At 56.9% G+C, this 22,206-nt stretch overlaps 1 protein-coding gene across 3 annotated transcripts; it reads right to left on the bottom strand.

The window, feature by feature from the left end:
• Nucleotides 1–3,043: 3,043 nt before the first annotated feature.
• EPHB3 (EPH receptor B3) lies at nt 3,044–22,058 on the bottom strand. 3 transcript variants are annotated; one of them, XM_036875279.2, is made up of 16 exons: nt 21,552–22,058; nt 13,442–13,506; nt 11,568–12,240; nt 9,180–9,335; nt 8,038–8,388; nt 7,764–7,888; nt 7,425–7,584; nt 7,238–7,346; nt 6,838–6,890; nt 5,676–5,798; nt 5,306–5,553; nt 4,588–4,803; nt 4,327–4,476; nt 4,041–4,234; nt 3,782–3,937; nt 3,044–3,676 (listed from the first exon to the last, which is right to left on the bottom strand). In XM_036875279.2, exons 1-16 carry the CDS (start codon nt 21,637–21,639, stop codon nt 3,568–3,570), a joined length of 2,976 nt encoding a protein of 991 aa, XP_036731174.2. In that variant the 5' UTR covers nt 21,640–22,058; the 3' UTR covers nt 3,044–3,567. The 3 variants fall into 3 exon arrangements, with proteins under 3 accessions (XP_036731174.2, XP_057356729.1, XP_036731175.1); XM_057500746.1 differs by lacking the exon at nt 21,552–22,058 and adding an exon at nt 21,207–21,414; XM_036875280.2 differs by lacking the exon at nt 9,180–9,335.
• Between the last annotated feature and the right edge of the window lie 148 nt (nt 22,059–22,206).

Genomic DNA, 22,206 nt, shown 5'->3' with positions numbered 1-22,206 from the left:
AGGTCTGCCTATGCATCTGCAGCCCTTCTCACTGCACCATGCTAGTCGCCCCATTTTTTCCAGGTTCTAATCCAAGGTCTGGCCAACCAGGTCTAGATCTCAGAGCTGCTGTCCAGGTCCCTCTCCCTGGGGCCGCCCTATAGGATGGGGAATACTATCAGGGACCAAACACAGCCTAGAACACCCTTACTCAACCTACCTGCCCTACTGTCTGAGTTCAGGCATAGAGAGGGGCATGAAATAGATAATTTGGGGCTGCAACTGCCCCTCTGAGGAAGATGGGATGAGAGGTGAGGGGGAGCTGCCCTCTCCCAGTCTCAATATTCCTCCCTCCCACTGGCTTCCCTTTTTAAGCACTAACTTGGGAGATCTAATTTTCTGCCCCCAGTAGTGTATAACCAAGACTGGGCAGATTAAGACCTCATTACCTCTTATTCCTTATCTCCAAGGAAAGCCAGACCTCTCCTCCCTACCCTCATTCTTTCCCTGCCCTAACCACGCCCAGCCTCCTTGCACCCCTGCTTAGGGATTTCTGAGGACTCATCCGAACCCCCGAGACACAGGTTAGCTTGGTTAGGCCTCCCAGGTAGAAATGCACTGGCGGGGAGGCACCTTCAAAGAAGGGGATGCTTCTTCCTTCCTTCTTTGCATTCCTTGTCCCACCTCTTCTCAGTCAAGAGAAGCTCTTAGGGTGCGTGGATGGGAGGTGAGGCCAAGGAGGGTCCTGTAAACTGGGGCCGTGGGAACCTGAGTGAGGAAGGTGACACAGTGTGCGTGTGGGTGGGGTAAGAGTAGTGTGCCCTTGTCTGCTGTTTCCCTGGGTAAGGCGAGAGCGCATGCAGGGAAGTACAAATCTGGACACTCGTGGCGGGAAATGTGTACGGCTTGTTGCACAGGCACACCAGAGTACCGTATGCGCTCCGGATTTCTGGGTTCAAGACGTCCCTCGAAATCTTCGGCCTGGAGTGTACATACCAAGTGTCCCCCTCATTGTGCGGTTGCCGGCCCCCACTCCTATCTTGGCGCTGAACGTCCACCACCCCGCCCTCCCTGCAGACCCAGTAGGGGGCGAGGTCTTACCTCTGGCGGCAGAGCCCTCATCCCAGACTCCCGCTAAGATGGTTGGAAAGACGGGGTCGGGCGGTGAGAGGGTCACTCCAGGAGACCTGAGCCACAGGTCTCCCCATCCCGTAAGGCCCAGGAAGTGGACACTTGAACAGGACCTGGGAGCGCCCTTCCCTTCTCTGAGCCCTCAGCCGGGCAACGCGGCGCGGCGTGTGCGGGACTCCAGTTAGCACCGAATCCCCTGCCCCCGCCGCCCGCGACACCTCGCGCCCGCTGACAGCTCCGGCGCTGGGCACAAGGCGACCTGGGGCCCCCGCGTCGTATCCCCTCCCCGCCCCGCCCGCGGCAGAGACCCCGCCAGGTAAGATAGGAGGGCTCGGCGCAGGCCCCGCCCCTCCCGCTCGGGGCGCCCCTCCCCCGGGCCAGGTACTGCGGCGCGGCGGGGGCTCCGTGGGGGGAATACCAAGGAGCGGGCTCGGCGCGGGCAGCCCCAGCGCGGGAGCGCACCGCGGAGGGGCGGCCGCTCCCCTGCCATTTCTTTCCGCCAGGCCGCCGCCGCCGGAGTGCGCCGCGCAGCCGGCCGCCCGGGCGCTGGACGAAACCTTCAACCTCCAACTCGGACCGTCTCTGCTCTCACAGGCCAGTCCCCTGCACCTGGAACAGCTGCCCAAGCCTCTTGGCCGGCAGCAACGCCAGCCCCTAGCCACCTCCCCCTTAGAATTCCCCTGCGGCGCTCTGGCCGGCCTGGAAACGTCTGGGGCTGCGACACTTGAAGCCGAGAAGCCCGCGATCTACGAGACGTTGTCCACGCTCCCTCCCCCTACCAGGTCCAGCCAAAGACCCAATAATTTAGGGCATTCAGGTGCCTTAGAAACCCGTTTCACGCTCTGCAAAGGTTTACCACCTAAGGGCCCCTCCTGACACTGGGAAAACGACTACACCCCCAACGTGTTTCTGCATCCAAGGAGCCTTTGAGCGCGACCTCTCCACTGCCCCAGTGTTTTCTCCTTTGACATTTCCAGAAGCTGTTTTCCTAATCCTCTCCCTGGTTCTTGTTATTTATCCTCTGAACCTTTCAAGTGCACAGGCAATCTCTGGGTGGGAATCCCAGCCCCAGGCCTCACTTACTGGCTCAGCGACTTTGGGCAAGTTACTTAACCCTCTCCCTTTCCTCCTCTGTAAATAAGAGATAAAAATACTTCCTTCCCTGGCTGCGTTATTGCAAGATTAAGTAAAATCCCTGTATAAACGGGGCATTTTAGTCCAGTGCCTAGAGCATAGTAAACGCTCAATAAAGAGTAGCCACATTTCTGGGCTGATGCTTGCTAAAAGGAGCTAGCCTCTGCATCTGACCAGTGGGCTCTCATTCCCTTTGTTCAGGGCCACAGGACCCTGGGAGCTGACCAACCCCCTCTACCTCTGCTCCTTCAGATACAAAGGGTGTGAAAGGACTTGTAAAACACCGTCCAGACTCAAGTGTCTGCCCTGACCCCTGGGCCTTGGAAGGAAGAATTCCTGGGGTAGTTTGATGGTTACTATTATCGCCACACTTTCAAGTTAAATGCAATAAGCTGAAGCATGAAAGGACAGTTTTGAGCCCAGACAAGACTGGATTTGGCCTCCTGAGGACCAAGTGGATTCTGAAGGGCTGGTGCTGAGGGACTGTGAACTCGAAGACATCAGGGAATTCTGCCTTGGGAGGTGGAATAAGAAAGGGCAAGAGAATCATCTTATTGCCTTTATTCCGCTGATGGCCCAGCTGGCCCCACTGCAGGGCACAGGGCCAAGCTTTTACACACTCACCCATGCTCTCTGTGCAGGCCAGTGCGTGCACACACACACACACACACACACACACAAACACACACACACATCCATCCAATCTCTGGCTCGGAGAGTCAGTCTCTGGGGGCAAGGGGCTGCTCCTCAACCTGCCCCTGCCTGCCCTTTTATGACAGCACCAAGGGCGGGGGTGGGGCAGGGCCCTCAGCCCCCAGAACAAGTCCCTGTGCAAACTGGAGGTGCCAGCTGGCTTCGGGATGAGGTGTCACATTTCCCCATTCCCAGAGTCCTGTCCTCCAGTTCCTGAGGGAGGGACTGCTCTCTGCCTACCTGGGGGGCCAGACCCCTTCCAGGGCTGGGCCCTATGGAACCCAGGCTCATCCCCAAACTGACCCTGCCAGGACCTCTGGCACTGAAGAACAGCCAAGTCTGAGGTGGTGGGGATCTCCCACTGGACAGCAGGAAGGCCTGGGCCCTGAGGGGCTTGGGGAGGGGTCATCACCCCCTCTCCTAATCCATCTTCAATATGAAGAGGTTTGGGGTACACTTCCTGGGGAGTGAGCACAGGCCTGGAGGAAAAGTCCCAGCTTGGGCCCTCCCCAAACCTCCATCTTCTGGGCCACAGCCTAAGGCCAGGCATCCAAAAGTCCACAAGTCCAGCCGGCTGGTCAGAGACCCTGCACAGTCCTTGGGGGGTACCCACTCAGTAGGAATTGGGGGTCAGACCTGCACGGGCAGCGTCTGGTTCATTTGCAGCCGCATGTCCTGTATACTGCTGAGGATCTTCTTCTGGTGGCCAGCCAAAGTGACCCCAATCCGGAGTAGGTCTCTGCGGATGGATGAAGGCCAGGGTCAGTCACTTCCCTCCTGCCCATCACTCTGGGCCCAGTTCAGAATCCCCTGCCCTGCCCTTCCAAATCTGAGGCACACTCACTCTGCAGTCATCTGGGCCACCAGGTCAAACGATGCAAACCCTGCACTGATGAAGCTCTCTTTGTACCGCCCCATCTTGATAGCATCTAGCCAGTCACCAACTGTTGTGAAGGTCGTGTAATCTGGGACCGTGCGGTCCAGGAGGGGCTGAGACATGCTGTGGGGAGAAGAGAGGGACTAGGTGAGTCCTGATGGCAGAGGAAGCAGGGGTGGAGCTGCTGGCTCAAGAATAGGGTGGGAGCACAGGCAGAGGTACTGACCCGGACTGGGTACTGGCGATGACCTTGAGGCTGGCAGCATTGCGGATAAGCTTGTCTAGGGTGTTGACAATCTGGGAGAATTTGGGCCTGAGGTTCCGGTCCCGCACCCAGCAGTCCAGCATGAGCTGGTGCAGTGCTGTGGGGCAGTCCATGGGTGGAGGCAGCCGGTAATCCTGCTCCACAGCATTGATGACCTGGGCCAAGAGCACAGAAACATGGAGTGAGCCACCACTCTGCTCCTTAGCCAGCTCCCACCTACCCCCACACTCTGGCTGGCCGCACTCACATCCTGGTTGCTCATATCCCAGTAGGGTCGCTCTCCATAGCTCATGACCTCCCACATGACGATTCCATAGCTCCAGACATCACTAGCAGAGGTGAACTTCCGATAGGCTATGGCCTCTGGGGCAGTCCAGCGGATGGGTATCTTCCCGCCCTGGTTGGGGGGGCACATGCCCTTCACCCTATGACTCGGGGCTGGTCCCCAGCCCTGAGCCCCTGCCTGGTTGGCCCCACCCCCAGTTTCCCTCCCAGCTGCTTCCTGTACCAGGGAGCTGGTGTAGGTAGGATCAGAGGGATCATCCTCCAAGAAGCGGGAGAGACCGAAGTCCGAGACTTTGCAGACCAGGTTGCTGTTGACAAGGATATTGCGGGCAGCCAGGTCACGGTGCACATAGTTCATCTCAGACAAGTATTTCATGCCAGCAGCAATGCCCCGCAACATGCCCACCAGCTGGATGACTGTAAACTGTCCATCGTTGAGCTGGAGGCAATGAACAGGCTCAGGTGGGCCCATTGCCTCCCTCCCAGCCCAGGGCCTGCCCAAGACCTTCTTGCCTATTTATCCACCCAACCTCTCTAAGTCCTCTCAGACTATGCCTCATCTATCCCTGAGACCATGTTCAGAGTGCACCAAGAGTAAGTAAGCTGCCCTACTGTGTGGCACGCACCAATATACAACATTCCAATTAACCCGAGAGGAACCAAATAGGTCTTAACAACTCTTACTTTACAACCAAGGCAGCTGAGACCCAGCGAAGTTACGGAAAGCCTGAGGTCACACAGGCAGAAGAGGGGACAGTCAGCATGGGAACTCCGGCCTTTCTGGCTCTGAAGACCTGGCTGTTTCCCTGACCCATGCCATCTTAGTAATCACGTGTGCACTTGAATAGGATCCCTATGTCTTGTGGGAGGATCCATGTGTCTTGTGGTTTGCCTAACCCAGCTCACTGAGGAAGGGAAAGGGGTGGTGGGCTGGCTCTTACCCGGAGGAAGGAGTCCAGGGCACAGTTCTCCATGAACTCAGTGAGGATCATGACTGGGCGACTTTTGGTGACCACGCCCTCCAGCCGGATTATGTTGGGGTGATCAAACTGACCCATGATGGAGGCCTCACTTAGGAAGTCCCGCCGCTGCCTCTCAGTGTAGCCCACCTTCAGGGTCTTGATGGCCACAAACACCTCCCGGCGTCCAGGCTGTTTCAGTCTACCCCGGCACACTTCCCCAAACTCCCCTGCAGGACAGAGGGCACGAATAGTAAGCTGTTTCTGGGATCACCCCTGTACCCAGCCCAACTTAGCCCTCCCCTGGGGTGACCCCCAGCCTCTCCTTCCCACTGTGCCCCAGGGGACTCACCAGCTCCAATCACCTCCTCGATCTTGACGCACGACACATCGATCTCCTTAGCAAACTCCCGCACAGCCTCATTAGGGTCCTCATAGGTAAAAGGGTCTATATAAACCTTCATTCCAGGAGCGACTAGAGGAAGTAAGAGTGGGCATGGGAGGGGGCCAGATCTTTGGGCTTGGGGATGGTGAGGGGGCTCCTTAGGCCACTGCCCCAGGCTCTCACCCCTGGTGGGAGCCTATTCCACAACCTGGGAGCACATTCCACAACTGCCCTGCTAAGCCTGCTCCTGCTGCTCTCTGTTGAAGCCCCACCTCAGCCTCCTCCTCACCCTGCCACTGCTTGGCTCCTCTGTGTGAAATAGTGACCATAAAAGCTAGACACCTAGGATTCTTCTTTCTCTCCTCTCATCATGAAAGCTGTGCCCATGCAACCTCTCAGATTCATGTCCCCCCTCATTGCCCCTGACCTTGTCTAGGCCTTCAACACCCAGACTATTGCAATAGCTTCCCAGCTGGGCTCTCTGCCGCTGGACTATTCCCACCAACCTATCCTGCAAACCTATCTTCCTCAAACAATACTTTCATTGTATTACTCCCCAGCTTGAGAGCCTTTCGGATTACCTATGGTGGAGTCAAGTCCAAACTCCTCTGCCTGCCTTTCACGACCCTCCAAGGACTGGCCGCAGTTACCCAGCTTTGCTCCCCAACAGCTGTCAAACCAGTCTTCTCACTGCCTCCACAGCTGGGCACTCTCCCCACCCCACCCACTACCTTGCAGAGGCTCCTCTAGCCAGGAATGCTCTCCTCCACCTCTTTAAACTCTGCTTAGCCTGCCTGGCTCAGCTCAGCCCAAGGTGACCTCCTCTAGGAAACCTTCCTCTTCTCTGATCTCTTATTGCTCTTTATAAGAGGAATGCCCAGCTTAACACTTAATTGTTCTCTCTTTGTTTCCTGTGTATCTTGTCTTTCTCACAGGTCTAACTGCCTTTGAGGACAGGGCTCACATCTCATTCATCCCTGGGGATAGCAGGAGTGAGGAAGGGGCCCCAGAAGTGGCACTTGATGGAAGAAGGATGGGGACCCAGGGTACAAGTGCAAGGAATGAAGCCCCCGGCAGGGAGGGGTCTCCAAGCCCTGCAGGGGCCAAGGTCAGGATGAGACAAACTCACTATACTGCTGCAGCTTCTCTGTGTACTCCGAGTCAGAGCCGTGACGCTGCTTCCTGCGGGGCAGCGGGGAGGGAGACCTGAGATGAGTTCGACAGTCCCTTTGCGCAGGGCACCCTTGGGTGCACGGGGACGGCACAGAGCACAGGGGATGGCCCAGTGCCTGGTCCCACGGTCAGTGGTTACAGCAGCCCCTGGGTCTCTGGGGAAGGGGTTCCGTGGACTCAGCCCCTGAGGGGGTCTGTCAGTTGACTCAGAGGATGGGATGAGGACATGGTATGGACTGGAGAGGGCCTTGCCAGCAAGAGAAGCCTGGGCCCAGGAAGGGCCTATGGGGCACGAGGGCTGGGTACTAAAGGGAAACTCTAGGCAGCCCATGGGAGCAGCCTGGGCCTGGGAGTACCTGAGGCAGACGACAGCAATGACCACGACAGCCACCACGAAGACAAGCCCGGCCGTGGCAGAACCCACGATGAGGGGAAGCTGCTCCTGGAGCTGCTGGGCACCAGAGCCTGCAAACCGGGAGGGAACTGGTAAGCGGAGGGATGGGATGTATGGGCTGGGACATGCATCAGCACAGGGGTATGTACCTCTCTCACTTGTGGTCTCAAACTCGGCCGGGTGGCTGTACTGCCCGTAGCCAGCTACCGTGCGGGCACGGACCTGGACCACGTAGCGGGCGTCAGGTCGCAGCCCATCCAGCTGCACAGAGTTCTTCTGGCTGGTCACCGTGGAGGCGATGCCCTCACTCTGGAACACCAGGAGGAAGGAGGCATCTCAGTGGGTCCTGAGGCCAATTAGCCTCTGCCCACCCACAGCCCACCCCGTGATCCCCTCAGAACCTAAGGCCTTGCTCTCAGGGGCCCCTGACGTTATCTGGGGGTGCTCTTCTTGTCCCAAGGCCTCCTCCTGCCCCTTGAGGCTCTGACCTTCTCAAAGTACTTCATCTCATAGTCCAGGATGACTCCATTGGGCCGCTCTGGGGGTGCCCAGGACAGGGTCAGGCTGCTGCCTGAGCTGCTGTGTAGGTGCAGTGTAGGCACTTCGGATGGGGCTAAGGGAAGAGCAGGGGGCTCACCATGACATCTTTCCCAAGCACCCAGTTGCCATGGAGCCCTGGTGGTCTGTTGGAAGGCCCCAGACAACCTTAGCTCTTTATGGGTAAGATGACCCAGGCCCTACCCTCCTGTGTCCCCTCCTCACCAGCCTGGTTAGTGGTGATATTCACAGCTGCGTAGCGGGGGGGCAGAGGGCTCTTGCCCGAGACACCATTGACTGCTTGCACCTCAAAGGTATAGCGCGTATGGGCCAGCAGATGGCTGATGTGGACCTGGCGCTCTGTCAGGCCCAGCTGTCGAGGCACAAACTCTACATTGTCATCACAGCGTGAACAGGCCGAGGTGCCCCCGGACCCAGGGCCCCCGTAGCACTTCTTGCAGATGACGTTGTATAGGAGGTCGTCCCGGCCCCCCAGGTCTCGGGGCTCACTCCACTCGAGGATCAGTGAGGTCTCATTTACATTGGAGATCACACCCCGGGGCGGAGATGGCACCGCTGTGGGGAAGGTTGGGGGAGAGGGCAGTGAGCCAGGGCCCTAGGACCACCCTTCTGCCAGAGTCCCTGCATACTCCAAACTGCTTCCCACCTCCCTGCCTTTGCCTTTGCTTAAACAAGCAGAATACCTGTCCTACAGTTAGTTCTTCACTAGGCAGACTCTTATTTAGCCTTCAAGGCTCAACTTGAGATATCACCTCCTCTTGAAAGCCTTCCTTGATTCATCCTATCCCCATTCTCTCACTCTTGTAACAAAATTCCTGGGCAGCCTCTAGCCTAACACTTAGTACACTATATGGTCATTATCTGTTTTCACATCTATTTCTCCCACCAGGCTGCAGGCTCCTTTAGAACAGTGACTATATTTTATTCTCCTCCACATCCCTGATGCCTAACACAATGCCTGGAACCAAAAGCCAGAGGAGGGAGGACACCAGGCTGCCCCAGGGATGTGACGCCTCCTCTGTGGTTAGAGTTGGGCCAAAAGAATGGCAGTTCTAGTCAGAGGAAGGAGCAATGGACTAGAGGGCCCCAGATGGTTCCTGATGCCCAGGTAGGAGCCTACAGGTGCTTATCAAATGTTGGGGAAGGACTGAGCTAGCTGAGGTGGATTCTGGCTCAGGTCTGGTCACATCCTAGCTGTGCCATGCAGAGCACAACACCTAACCTCTCTGAGCCTCAGTGAGTTTCCCCAGCTGGAGAGTGGCGAGATCCCTTGGGACCTCTCAGGCCCAGGCGGACGCAGAGGGAAAGCCTGGAGCTGGAGAGTGCGCGGGCATGTGTTCACTCACTGGTACAGGCACTATCCGCGGGGTCCGAGTCTGCACGGTAGAAGTTATTGTGGCAGATGCAAATGCTGGCAGCTGGTGAGGTGGTACGGCTGTTGGGGGGGCAGGGGAGGCAGGGTCCCTCTCCCTGCTTTGCCTTGTAACTCCCAGGAGGACAGGCTGCGGGGGAGAAGAGGATGGACATGCTCATGCCCTTCCCTGCACACACCTGCCTGAGGACCTGGCCCTTCCCCAGCACAGGTCTCAGCCCCTCACCCCTGTCCTGTGGGGGCCATGCTGGGATTGCCTCACTCCAGTGCAGTGACAAAAGGCTCTGTGCCCCATGGAAACCCCACGTCAGCAGATTCCTCCCCGCCCCAGCGCCCCCCGCCCCAACCGTGGGGCTTCATGGATGAAGACGTCAGCCCCATCACCTGGTTGGCCTGGGTTTGTTGAGGCAGGGAAGAGGGAGTGGGGAAGAGACCACTACCCAGCTAGCAGCGCCCTGTACTCTGCTGGGAAGCCCCCACCTCTCTCTGAAGCTTGAGGAAAATCATTCCTGAGGACCCTCAAGGCCACACTGAACAGCCAGGAGGTGGGACCTCTGAGTCTCACAACCAGGAGCAGGGCAGTAGCGCCTTTCTAGCGCCTTGGGCAGGGGTGGGGGCTGAAGAAGGGTGAGGAAGAAAAGCAAGCAGGCAGGAAGGCTGGAGTTCACCCAGAGTTCACCTCAAAATGTCCACAAGGGAAACCCCCAGCCCCCAAGTGAGCCCAGAGCTGGGTGTCTGAACATCCCCTTTCCTCCATCTCCTCTCTTGCCATCTATACTTAGGCACCTGGCACTGCACTCTGTAGATCCCTAATATCTACAATGACCATTTAATTTACTGTTCAAACTAGAATATTTTGAGAGTGAAAGGGGGCATTAGAACCAATCATGTTCGGATAATGGGCATAAACCAGGATTGTCATGGACACACTGAAGCATGGTCACCTATCCATACATGACTACCTCTGGGAGGTCATGCGGAGTGTGGAATGCCCAGAGTTGGGGCTATGTCCTTCTGTGGGGTTTAATCTCCCTTCACTAAGGTGATATTCCATCCAAGCTCTTTTGAGCCAGTGGGGGAGGGGGCAGAGACCAGGTCAGGCTGGTTGCCATGGGAACAAGCATGCACTTCCTGCCAGGGACCTGCAGAGTGTCAGCCCCTCTTCAAGCTGTCAGGCTCATCACCCCCACCCCCTTTCTCCACTCAGGCAGAGGAAGTCTGAGGGCAGGTTCCCACAGAGAAGTAGAGAGGGGCTGGGCAAGGCACTATTCACCTTCACATGACCAACACCTGGCACTGGGCCTCACAACCAGGTTGGGCTGCCAGTCCCCCAAAACCTAGGGCTGTGCTAAGACCCAGCTCCCATCCCCCAGAGTTACAGGCTGCAAATAGCAGGGGAGAAAACTGGGCAGCGGGAATGGAAGGCAACGCCCTCACACCTTGTCCTGCATGGCAAAGAACTGGATGAGGCTATTGTCCCAGCTCCCACTTTCCCAGCTGTAAGGCCCCTCTGAGAATCAGTTTCTTTATTCACAAAATAGGGTAGGTAACTGGAAATCTAAATCATGAGATTGTGGTGAGGCTCCACTGAGAGAACCTTACATGAATGGGTTTCATAGCTGGGGAGTCTAGAACATGAGTCTTGGCAGGCCACTAGAGGCAAGCCTCCTAACCATAGCCTCAGTGGAACAGAGAATAACCCCCATCTCCCTGCCCCAGGCTCCCAAGAGCCATGGCTAACTCTTGCATGGTGGTCGCACTTGCCATGTGCTTGGCACTGTTCCAAGGGCTTCACATTCACCCACTCAATTAAGTCCCACTACAACTCTATAAAGAGATCACCATTACCGTCCCCACTTTGCACATGAGGAAAGTGAGGTTCAAAGAGGACAGTAACTTGCCCAAGGCCTCACAGGTGGGTAAGTGGTAGAGTCAGCACTTAGACTTCCGGGACTGGGCCCCTAACCACTATGCTATAAATGCTGCCTCTCAAGGAGCAGATGAGACCCCAGGGTTAAGAGCCAAGCATAAGGTGCCCACAGGCCCTGTGCCCATGGCTCCAGGGCCCATCTAATACTTCAAGAGTACCGCCTGATAAAATGGGCATCTCTGCCAGCCTCCTGAGTCTTTGACCAGGTTCCCCATGTCTCTCTATTATCCAGTGTCTCTCCTCATTTTCTCTCATCTCCCTCCCTGCACCTCATTCTCAGCACCAGATACCCTCCTTCCCTTTCCTCCTTCTGCCCCAAACCTGATGCCAGACCTCCTTGTGTGGCAAGGAGGAAGCGGTGGGTAGGGAGCAGTAGGTGGCTGTGGCCCAAGCCCTCCCCTCCGCCTCCTCCCCAGGCCAGTCCCCACTCACGCCGGCACTGGGACTCCTTGGCAGCTGGCTCATGGCCGGTAGCACAGGTGCAGGCACCCACAGGCACCATCCACTCCCCGTCGCCGTTGCAGTAGAGTTTGAGTGGCACCGAGACCTCCACAGCGTTAGCGATGCAGGTGCCAGGGGCAATGACCAGAGAGGTGGGCTCAGCCCCAGTGAGGGTCTCAGGGAAGAGTGCGAAGCCTGCGGTGGTGGACGCACACTTCTTGTAGAAGGCACGCACAGAGATGAGCGACATGCAGGCGCCCTGGTCCTGGAAGGCCAAGTAGAAGCCGGCCTTGGAGAGTGGTCCAAAGCTGCGCACCTTGGTGTTGACACGGCCGTCATCAAGCCGTGAGAAACTCTCATCAGGTGCGATGGTGTCCACTTTTACATAAGGGTTCTCCATCCAGAAGGGGGAAGAGGCCGAGGCCACATCGCTGTCAGCCTCGTAGTAGAAGAGATTGAAAGTCTCCTTGCAGGAGCCAGGGATGTTGGGGATGCTGTTGCAATCACGCACGGTGAACTTGAGCTCCACATAGACCCGCTGCACGTCCCGCCGCCAGATGAACCCTGTACGAAGCCAGTTGTTCTGGCTCAACTCACGCACGTTACACACCTGGTACGTGCGGATCGGGTTCATGGCCTCATCATAGCCACTCACCTCTTCCCACTGTGCATGGACCAAGTGAAAAAGACAGAGAGTGAGCACCAACATTTGCCAGGTGCTTACCACATGCCCGATCTTCTATAGTTATTTCAGAGACACTTCTGTGGGGTAGTTGTTGAGTTCACAAACTACATGGGTTCAAATCCCAGTTCTCTGCTTGCTGAGTGACTATGGGTAAGTTGCTTAATGTCCCTGTGCCTCTCTTTCCCCATCTGTACTATGGTGAGAATCAAGATGTACATGGAATAAATGAATTTAAGTGAATAAAACACTTAGAAAAGGGCACTAGATATGCACTATATGAGTACCAGCAGTAATATTTATTTTCTTTATACCTGAGTTGCATCATCTGTAAAATGAGGCTGACTGGCAGTAAATGAGGCTGAGGAATTTAGTTTAATATATGTAATGCGCTTATACAATGCTTGATATAGAGCAAGCATTCAATACATCTTGGCATTCACTATCAACATCACATTTAGCCTTCATAACTCCATGAGAAGGTGCCTCTGTTGTCCCCAGTCTCAAGAAGAGGAAACCAAAGCTCACAAAGTCAGGGACTTGCTCAAGGCCACACAGTCAGGCCCGGTGACTCCACACCCCAGTGTTCCAGAGCTTAATTCAGTTGAGGAAGGCCATCTATGGAGGTTAATCAGAATATTTAGAGATGTAGATGTCAGGACTACAGGGATTTAACAGTCAAGAAATGGAGGCCTAGAAAGGTAAACTGCCATGCTCAAGGTCCCACAGCTCAAGGTCACACACTTGCTCCAGGTCCAAGGACCTGGAATCAAGGTTTCTTGGTTCCCAAGCCAGTACTCTTCCCAGGGACCCAGGAAGGAGGGAGGTGGTGGGGGAGACATGCAAAGGGCTGTTGGGCAGGGCAGGGGTGGAATGGGAATAGATTGAAGACAGGCTGAGGGGAGGACAGAGGGAGAATGGGACAAAGATGATGTGTGTATGGGAAGGCGGACACAGGCAGGCTGAAGGGTGAGAAATTAAAAATGTCCAGAGAGATAGACCATCAGGAAAAGAAAGAAGGTGACAGGTGAAGAGGATGGAGCTGCCACAGGAGGTGAAACTGACAGGCAGGGGGCAGAGACAGCCCTTTGCCAGCCCAGGTAATGTAAGGGGAATAGATACTGGAGGCTGGAGTACCCTGACTGGCAACCAACACTCAAGAGAAATGGTGGGGAATTCTTACCCCACTTTCTGGATGAGATGTCCATGCCAACTCAGATGTCACCCATTTTGTGTCCATGAGGGTCTCTGGGGGAGCAACATAAGAAAAAAGGTCAGGCACCAAGCTCAGGATGGGGAGAAAGAGGAAGTTGTCCAGGCAAGGCCAGAACACCGGAGACGGACCCCCACCAGGCACCGCCCAGCCCACCCTATCCCCAGCCCCCCAAAGCCCACAGCTCCCCTGCCCTGGAGAAAGGCTTGTGGCCATCGGTCCCCACAGGCCACAGCCCCAAAGACATCAGGTCAGGCCAGCTGGTGTGGGTATCTGCTGCTGACCCCAGGCCTGGGTTAATGAGGTAGAATCCAGGGCCAGTTCACACACCTACAGCTCTGTTAATCTCCACACAAAGGGGCGGCAGGGCCTTTATCCTGAAACAAAGGGCCATGTGCTTCAGAACCTGCTGCCCAGGCCTCCCCTGACTCCATTCCCAACACAAAGGCCCAGCCCCACACATGCCCAGGGGAGGCAGAGGGCAGTTACAGGCCAGAGCCAGCCCCCACCCAACGTCCACTCAACTACCTCCAGGGGATAAGGCAGGAAAGGTGGGTGAGGGCCTAAGACCCAGACTAGCTACTCGGCTAGTTTAATTCCTCCTGCAACCCTCAGATAAAGGTATTGTGGTGTACCTGCTTTACAGATGAGGAAACCAAAGCCCAGATAAACATGCAGCGTCAGGTAAACCTGCTAGGACTGGGGATGAAGGTTTGAAAGGTGGCTCAAATTCAGGTCTGACTTCACAACTAACCCCTTAAACAGGCTGCAATATGACTGCAATATGCCCTCTATAAAGGGAGAACTGAGAAAACCGGGAAAGCTCCTGTGTGTCCTTTACATCCCAACCAAGCTATCACCTCCTCCAGGAAGCACTCCCTGAACCCCCAAGGCAGGGCTGGGATGCCTTCCTCTGTACATCCAGGGCCAAGCGCTTTGCAACACGACCAAACCTATTCTGAGCTTCAGTTTCTTATGTTGCCCTTGCTCAGCCATAGGAAGGGCCCATTGATATTTCTGACATAAACTCACCCCCCCTAGGAACCTGGTCATGGCTGGACAACTCTACTCTCTGACAGTGTGATCCCCAAATCAGACCTAGCAGCAAAGAGGCACCAACTCCTCTCTTATGGCTGGGAACACAGGGTAGCCAGCAGTTCTCCACTCAGCTCTGAGTTGGAATGGGGCAGGAAGGCCCCCAAACTTCTAGGGGCCTCTACATCAACAGTGGGGCAGGTGGGGGGACCCAGCAAGACAAAGACCCAAATCCACAGGCTCCGGGCTGTGGCCTTCACTGGTTTCCTGCAGTCTGGGTCTGAGCCGAGGATAGTAGAGGAGGCAGCTGTGGCCCCAGACCCTCAGCTTGTGGCCCCAGGCAAGGGGGCAGTAGGCAGCAGCCATTCATTTTAGGGAGTGAGGCTGCCTCTGCTTCCTGCAGCAGCAGCTGGTCCCAGAGGGCCTGGCTACAGGGTGAGCTATCCCAGCCTCATCCTCAGTGGCCTGACAGGCCCCCCTGGCAGACAGACAGACAGACTCAGACATTCGGTGGGGGCAGGGTAGGGGGTTACGGAAGGGAAGAGGCAAGCAGAAGCAGGGCCCAGAGACAGGCAGGGAGAGAAGCAGGCAGAGCAGGGGCCTCTCTGAAGTGGATGTAGGCAGCCCAGCGCTGGAGGGATGCGCAGAGCCGACTGGTGACGACCAGACAGCTTGGACAGCCAGCGGCGAACTACAAAAGACAGTGAGATGGAAAGACAAGGAGGCCCAAGGAGACAGACGGGGAGGTTGCCAAGTGGCCACTTCCCCGGGAGACAGCCGGCCAAGCGCAGCCCCTCCCCCTAGCTGGCCAGCCAGTCCGCCTGCTTGTCTGCCCGCTGCCCACCGCTGCCTGAGCAGGCAGGGGCTCCCACCACTCCCTCGAGCTGCCTCCCTCCTCCTTCTCCCTCACTTCCTTCTGCTCAGCTTGTGCCAAACCCATCTGGAACTGTTTAAACCCAAATATTCAGCCCCCTCCCCCTCCAGCCAGATTCCTCCACAGTTTAAAACAAGCCCTGTGCTGGCTCTGGGGGGAGGGAGGGAGAGGAGGGGACAGTGGGGAGGGGGGAGAGGGGAGGTAGGTAGGTAGGTAGGGGGGGTAGGCTCTTCATTTCTGCTTTGTTTCTGGGGAGCGAGAAAGGGAGGGGGCGGGGATCAGCCCTTGGCCATCACTCAGCCTTGGCCATCGCTCAATCTCGGCACATTTTTCCCATTAATGAGTTGAGGACTTGGATTTCGAGTCATGTGTGCCTGAGGAAGGGCTCCGGTCACCCTGGTGGGGAGGGGGCTTGCTCTCTCAGCAAGGGGGAGACCTTGAGGTGCCTTCATCCCAGTCTCAGGGAGAACTTTGTGGCAGGAAGGGGTGGGGGGAGTTTTGGGGGTGCCCACAAATCATCTGTCTGTAGTATTAGGAGGGAAAGACCGAGCCCAACAGAGCTCACCTTTTCTGTGCTGTGTGTGGTATATGCATGAGTAGTGTGTGTGCATACACGCACTAGGGTGAAGGATGAGGTACAAGGGATAACGACGAAAAAACCAGTGAGCAATCTCCAAATGCCCCCAGCTGCCAACTGCACCCCACCCTCCTCTGTCCCACCATGTAGCTGCTGGAGGGAGACCAGAGAGCGGATGGCCACTCCCAGATACAGGGCTCTGTCGGCCAGGGTGCCCCCACGTCCCTCCAAAAGTGAGCAGAGAAGTGGCCCCAGGCCTGGGAGATTTCTGGGATGGGGCTTTTTGATAATCAGAAGTGAAGCAACACCCCTTTTAGGTTTCCACAGAGAGCAGCCATGTGGCATCAGGTGTGTGCCCTCACCACATACAAACACACATGTGCACACATGCCACCCACTTCTCCGTGGTGTGTTCATTCCCTGCCACTAGGGCCAAAGAGTGACCACTCAACACCTTATGGTGGACAAAAACACAGCTGCCTGCAAACACACACAGAGCTTCACACATAGCCACAGTCTTTCTCAGACACACGGATGCATATGGTACAACCGATCAGTCTTCTTTAGGCATTCACATACATGAATCTTTCCTAACACAGACTGGGCTTGCCTTAGGCAAAGGCTTACTCTTACAGTCTTCATATGTGCACATTTCCTGAGACAGAGGCATACAAAGAGGGCATGTGCACTCACCAGTATTTTCTCCTTACACACCAACCTGCAGACTATACCACCAGCCGCAAGTCACAGTCCTGTGTATAGTCAAGTACAAACACAGTTTGCCTGTACAGACTCTATATGCTCTCACATAGGCACACACAACTACCATCAGCTACACACAGAGATGCCCATTTGCACTGAAACACACACAGGCATGTACAGACACTGTAAGCCTCAATGTCCGGCCTCAGAGGTGCATCCGCCATGCACATGCAATACACACACATGCACACACACTACAGGCATGTAGTGTGTGTTCTTTCTCTGAGATAAGTCTGCAGGTGGGGAGAGGAAGAGTTGGGAGAGGGCAGAGTCTGCTAAGAAAGCAAAGGTAGTAGGGCAGTCTCCGCCAGAGGCTCAGGAGCTGTCACAGGTCAGGAGGCTGTGGGAGGAGTGGGGGACAGGAAGGCGATCCTGGGTGTGGCTGGGTGCAGCCTCCCCAGGTACAGCCCCTGCCCAAACAGCAGGCCAGTTCCCTGCCAGCACAATGACACTGTCCCCAGCACTGAGCCCTTGGGAAGGCAGCAGCATCATGACAAGATTTAGCCCCAGGAGCTTGAAGCAAATTCCACATATAAGCTGGGAGCCCAGCAGGAGGAGAACATTGTGGGCACCCAGCCTGTGTCTGAGGGCCTCACTGGGCACCCCCAGTGCAGGGGCACCACCTGGGAGCCTGTCACCTGCTCGGATGAAGGGCCAGACACAAACAGCGTTATGGAGCTGCCAGACCCCATACGCTCCCAGGGCACACAGAGCACCCCACCCTGGGGACAGGGCTGTCAGTGAGACCCCAGGAACCAAAACTGCTAGAGACAGAAGCAAGAAGCCTCCAGCCCAAACTCCAGACCAGGGACTTAGAGGTGGCAGGAAAGGTCATGCTTCTGGCTGGGCTAGCAAGGTGAGAAAGGGACAGGAGGACACAGAGGCTGGGTCCAGGCAAGAAGGTACACCCTGGAGCCCTGCCTTCAAACAGAGGAAGAGAATGCCATGCCATCCCGAGTCAATTCCCTTCCTCCTGTGTGTGGTCCCTACCTCAGCCAACCAACCCGAAGACTGGTGCTGTCTCCTCCCAGCCTGCCCTCCTCTGTGTGGCGGTATGGGTATTGCCTACACCAACCTGCAAACTCAGGGGGGTCAGCCCAAGAGAAAGCGGTCTTGGGGACCCTGCCATGGGACCTGGAGAGGCCTGACATGCCCAAGACCACCCCGTCCTCTCCCCGTGGCCCCATGGCCCCGTGGCTCTCATGTCTGGGATGGAGGAGAGGGGAGCATCTTGGAACAGAGAACACATTTTGTTTTTCATTCTTCCCCTCAGATCATGGGGTTTTATAATTAAATCAACCTGAGAGGGAGGAGAAGGGAGGAAGAAGCACAGGGCAGGGAGCCCAGAAGCCTCAGTGCTCACCCCTGCCCCCAGCCATCCTGGCCCTGCCAGCCAGTCAGGAGGACCGATGGACAGCTAGCCCTTACGTGAGGTCTTTGAGCCCATCCTTAGGGTCTTGGCCACAGTGGGTCTGGCCAAGAGTCTGGGGACAGAGGCAATAGAAGACCCGGCACCAGGACCAACCCTTGGGGCAGGGGGCCTCTCCTACCCTGTCAGGTGCCCAGCTGTACCCAGTCTCCCTTCCCCCACCCCCCAGCTGCCCAATCCCGACAAACCAGTTTGACTCAGCACAACAGGCAGGGTTACAATTTTCAAACTATGCAGGCCTGGTGATTCAGCCTCTTCATGCTGTCTAATTAGTGTAAGGCAGGGTGGCTGAGACCTTGCCCACAGCAGCTTTAGCTTCGGCTCACCGCCGCTGAGGCCACAGTGGCAGTGGCAGCAGTTCTGGCTAAAGGGAAGGCAGGGACAAGCAAACTGGTTCCCCCAAATACCTGCCACTGTCCCTCACTGGTAGCTCTGAAGTGTCAGCTCACAATAAACAAGGATGGGGTGGGGAGGGGGCGGGCCAGAGGCAAATCAAAACAAGTGAGCAAGCCCCAGAAATCAGGGCCCATTGTCTTCCTCAGTTGCCACCTACTCTGCAGCCACTGCTGCTGCCTCTGAGACTGATGGCCCCCATGCCCTTCCTCCTGGTTTGCTCACCTTCTGGTCCCACTTCCACACCCACACCCATCCGTGGTCCTCAGGGGAGAAAGGTCTTAGATTGAGGGACTGGGAATATCACTCAAAAGGAGTGAGCAACAAGGTGCCCCTGTTTCCCTGTGACTGAGGATAATCAGAGGGCAATTTGTGTAGGGGGAGCAGTGAGGGAGGGAGGGCCCAGGTAGGGGGATCAATGGGGTGCGGGTAGCTCTTCAACCAGGGAAGATAAGCAAAGACCCACCCAGGCTTCATCCTTGTGGAAAACTGCTGAGATCCTTGGATGCAGTCTTGGTGAACCCCAAGTGTGCAGGGAGTAAAAGCAATGCTAGACAGTGTCTGACCAGTGTTTTCATGAGGGGCATCACACACAGCTCAGGGACCCTCGGCCTTAATATAATGCCCTCCAGATGTGAAGTGCCAAAAGCAAACCAAATCTTGGCAAAGCCAAATGGAAGGTTAGATCCCCCACCTTTAAAGCTTGGGGGGCTGAAGAGAATTTTCAGTGTTGGGGGTTCCACCTAGCCCTGACTTGGTCTCAGTGCAGGACCTCCAAGTCCATCCATCCCACCTTTCAAGCTCCAGAATGGGGATGGGGTACAGGAAGAAGTCAGTGACAGCTCCCCTTTCGTCCCATCTCATCCCTTCCCCTTCCAGAGCTGAAGGGAGATAGAGGTGGGGTGGGGGGCAACTTCCTTCTCAGACCAACCTTCCCTCCACACCAGTCCTCCCTCTAGTAAGAGCACACACCAGTTTTGGTTCTGAAGCTCCCCGAGGAGGAGACCCAGGGTAATAATAAATTAATCCCTGAATAACAATGGTTGTATGCTAAGCACCTGACACCCATTAACTTCGCTGGCCCTAAGAGGTAGGCGCTATTACCATCCTGTCTTACAGTGAGGGAGGACTGGAAGGCAGGCAGTGCACCTCTGGGCTGGGGTCAGCGCCCTGAAGCATCTCTCTTCTTCCCTTCATTCTCACACACACACACACACTGAAGACCCTGAGGTGTGAGGTACGGCAACAGTGAAGGAGCTGGTGAAAGTCACACTCGGGAGGCACTCCTCCTTCTCAGAGCACCCTACACTGGCCTGGCCACCCAACCACCACCCACCTGGCTGGAGAGCAGCTCCAGAGCCCTGTCTCTCCTGGGTTGCTACCGCTGATCAGTCTCTGCCTCCTGGTCAGCCCTCAGTTCCTTGGCCAGGAGGCCTGGACTGCCAGCTCCCAGTGAGGGCCTGCCTCCCTCTGAGGTCTAGAGGGTCCAGCGGATAGTGAGGAGTGTGAAGTAGGAGGAAAGGGAGGGACGGAGGACGGAGAGCCTCTTCAGGTAGCTCTTGCTTACCTGACCCAAGCCATACACACCCCCACCCCACTCTCAGCCCCCCCCACAACAAGGGCCCTGGGCCTGGCACACACAACCCCATAAACGCGTGTGCCTGTTGTGCCTCTTGTGGGCTTAGACACAGACACAAACCTGGGAACTCCAATAGGCTCCCTGGCTCACACCCTGGAGGCAATCAACAACAAAGCCCCACACTGGTTTCTCACGCCTGTGATCCTATCACACACATGTGGGCGCGACCTTGGTGTGTCTGTCTAGATTTGCATGTGTCCACCCCGTGTGAATTGGTCTGTCAGCACCAGTGGGCCCCAAGATAAAAGGGGGTGGGGACTCATAGGAATATTTTTCCCCTGGAGAAAATTAGAAAGCATCAGAAGACATCTTTCCCTCAGCACTGTATTCTTTCCTTCCAACCTTTAAGGTTACCGATTGTGAACATATGAACAAACCAAGTTACACAGAATTCATGTTTTTGTTTCTAAATTAAGACAGTGACTAGATTTGTTGTAGATGCCAAAAATAAGCACTGCCTATATTCCAATTTCCCCCAATTTTTATGATGTCCTTCCCTCCACATTAAGGAAGATCTTTCTTTCATTTAATGGCAGTTTTTGGAAGTGTGTGTGTGTCTATTGTTTGTGATCCTTGTCAGAGCCTGTCCCCCAAAGGCTTATGTCAAGTTGGCATGTTTGTGAGCTCTCCCATCAGGGCCAACAACACTTGGGCTGTTCATCCAAGTACAGTTATTTAGAAGTCGGTCTACCCCCTCAACACGACGTTGGCACAGCTTTCACAGAACCCTTTGTGAAACCGGCCCTTTCCCCTCTGGTGTGCAAACCCAACCGGTTTCTGAGCTACCCGGGACAAACGCCACAACTTCAGGGGTTCAGGGGAGACCCGGGCGCTCCGGAGTCCTGCTAGCAGGCGGAGGAGAGCCACCGAGCAATGTGCAACGCTTGTGCGCAGTTGGCGCTCGTAAGCCACACACAGTCAGAGGCCCCCGCTTCTCCACCCCCGCAGCCATCCCCTGACAAAGCGGGGAGCTCGCACTCGCACTCTCGGCTAACTCCAACGGGTTAGCCAACACCGTCCCCCAACCTGGGGTCCCGCTTCGCCCCCACCGCCATAGCCCCGCAGCAGCCTCAGCACCCCCGTCTTGGCCGGTAGGTCGCCCACACTTCTCTCCCTCCTCGCGAGGTGCCGAGGGCACCGCTTCTCTGCCGGGATGCGGGGTACTCCCACAAACGCTCACGGCGGGGCCATGACTTTCGGGGACGCTCAACCTCAGTCGAGCTGCCCGTGAGCGCGCCACCCGGGGACTGCCGGCCTGGGAGCAAGCTGGGGCCTCCGGGGACGTGCTCCCCACCCCGTCCTCGAGCCCTGGGGCGGCGCGGCACCTGAGCGTCCCCGACGTGCGCCCGGCCCCGCGCGCCCGCCGCTCACCTTCCAGCGCCGGGCAGCCGGCGGGCAGCATCAGCAGGAGCAGCGGCGGGAACAGCTGCAGGCGCCCCGGCGGGCGGGCTCGGGCCATGGCGGGCGACTGCAGGAGCCGAGCCGGGCCGCGCCGGGCCGCGCCGGCGGGCTGCGGACACCGGAGAAGGTCCGCTCCGGGGACTCCGAGAGAGGCGCGCGCACGATCCCGGGAGATCCGGGCCGAAGGCGGTGTATCCCCAGCGGGAGACTCCGGGTCCGAGCGAGCGCCGCGAGCCCAGCGGTGCTGCGGATGCGGAAAGGCTGGTCCCTAGGGAATCAGGACGGACCGGTCCAGAAGGATCCTGGGCGCTGGAGAGCTTGCAGCCGGAGGACTCGGGGAGGCGAGCCGGGGCGGGAGGGCTCAAGTGGTCGTAGTTCGGGTGTACAGTAATCCGGCGGTCCGCCGCGGGCCGGACTCGGATCCCGGGCTCCGGGTGCGCGCGCCGTCCGGGGTTCGAGCGAAGATCTCGCGGCGCCGCTCACGTACTCACTTCTGCTGTCTCCCGCGCTGGCGCGGCCGCTCTGGACGAGAGGGGCGGGACCGGACGCCTGCCTGTCAACGCTGATGCCCCGCCCATAACCCCTGGCCGTCCGTTCACAGTCAGCAGGGCGCACTGGTCCGGCC

The sequence above is a fragment of the Manis pentadactyla genome, chromosome 1 (assembly GCF_030020395.1).
Source record: "Manis pentadactyla isolate mManPen7 chromosome 1, mManPen7.hap1, whole genome shotgun sequence".
In the NCBI taxonomy this organism is placed as follows: Eukaryota; Metazoa; Chordata; class Mammalia; order Pholidota; family Manidae; genus Manis; species Manis pentadactyla.
Note: the sequence above shows the minus strand (reverse complement) of the source record. Positions and strands in the feature narration are given on the sequence as shown.

What these genes read in the sequence shown, in the direction of transcription:
- EPHB3 (XM_036875279.2), bottom strand. Translation starts at nt 21,639, where the DNA reads ATGGCCCGAGCCCGCCCGCCGGGGCGCCTGCAGCTGTTCCCGCCGCTG. An exon ending in CATCTCATCCAGAAAGTGGG is followed by an intron (nt 12,241 to 13,441) that starts GTAAGAATTCCC and finishes GTCCATGCACAG; the next exon opens with TGGGAAGAGGTGAGTGGCTA. An exon ending in CGCGGATAGTGCCTGTACCA is followed by an intron (nt 8,389 to 9,179) that starts GTGAGTGAACAC and finishes CCTTCCCCACAG; the next exon opens with CGGTGCCATCTCCGCCCCGG.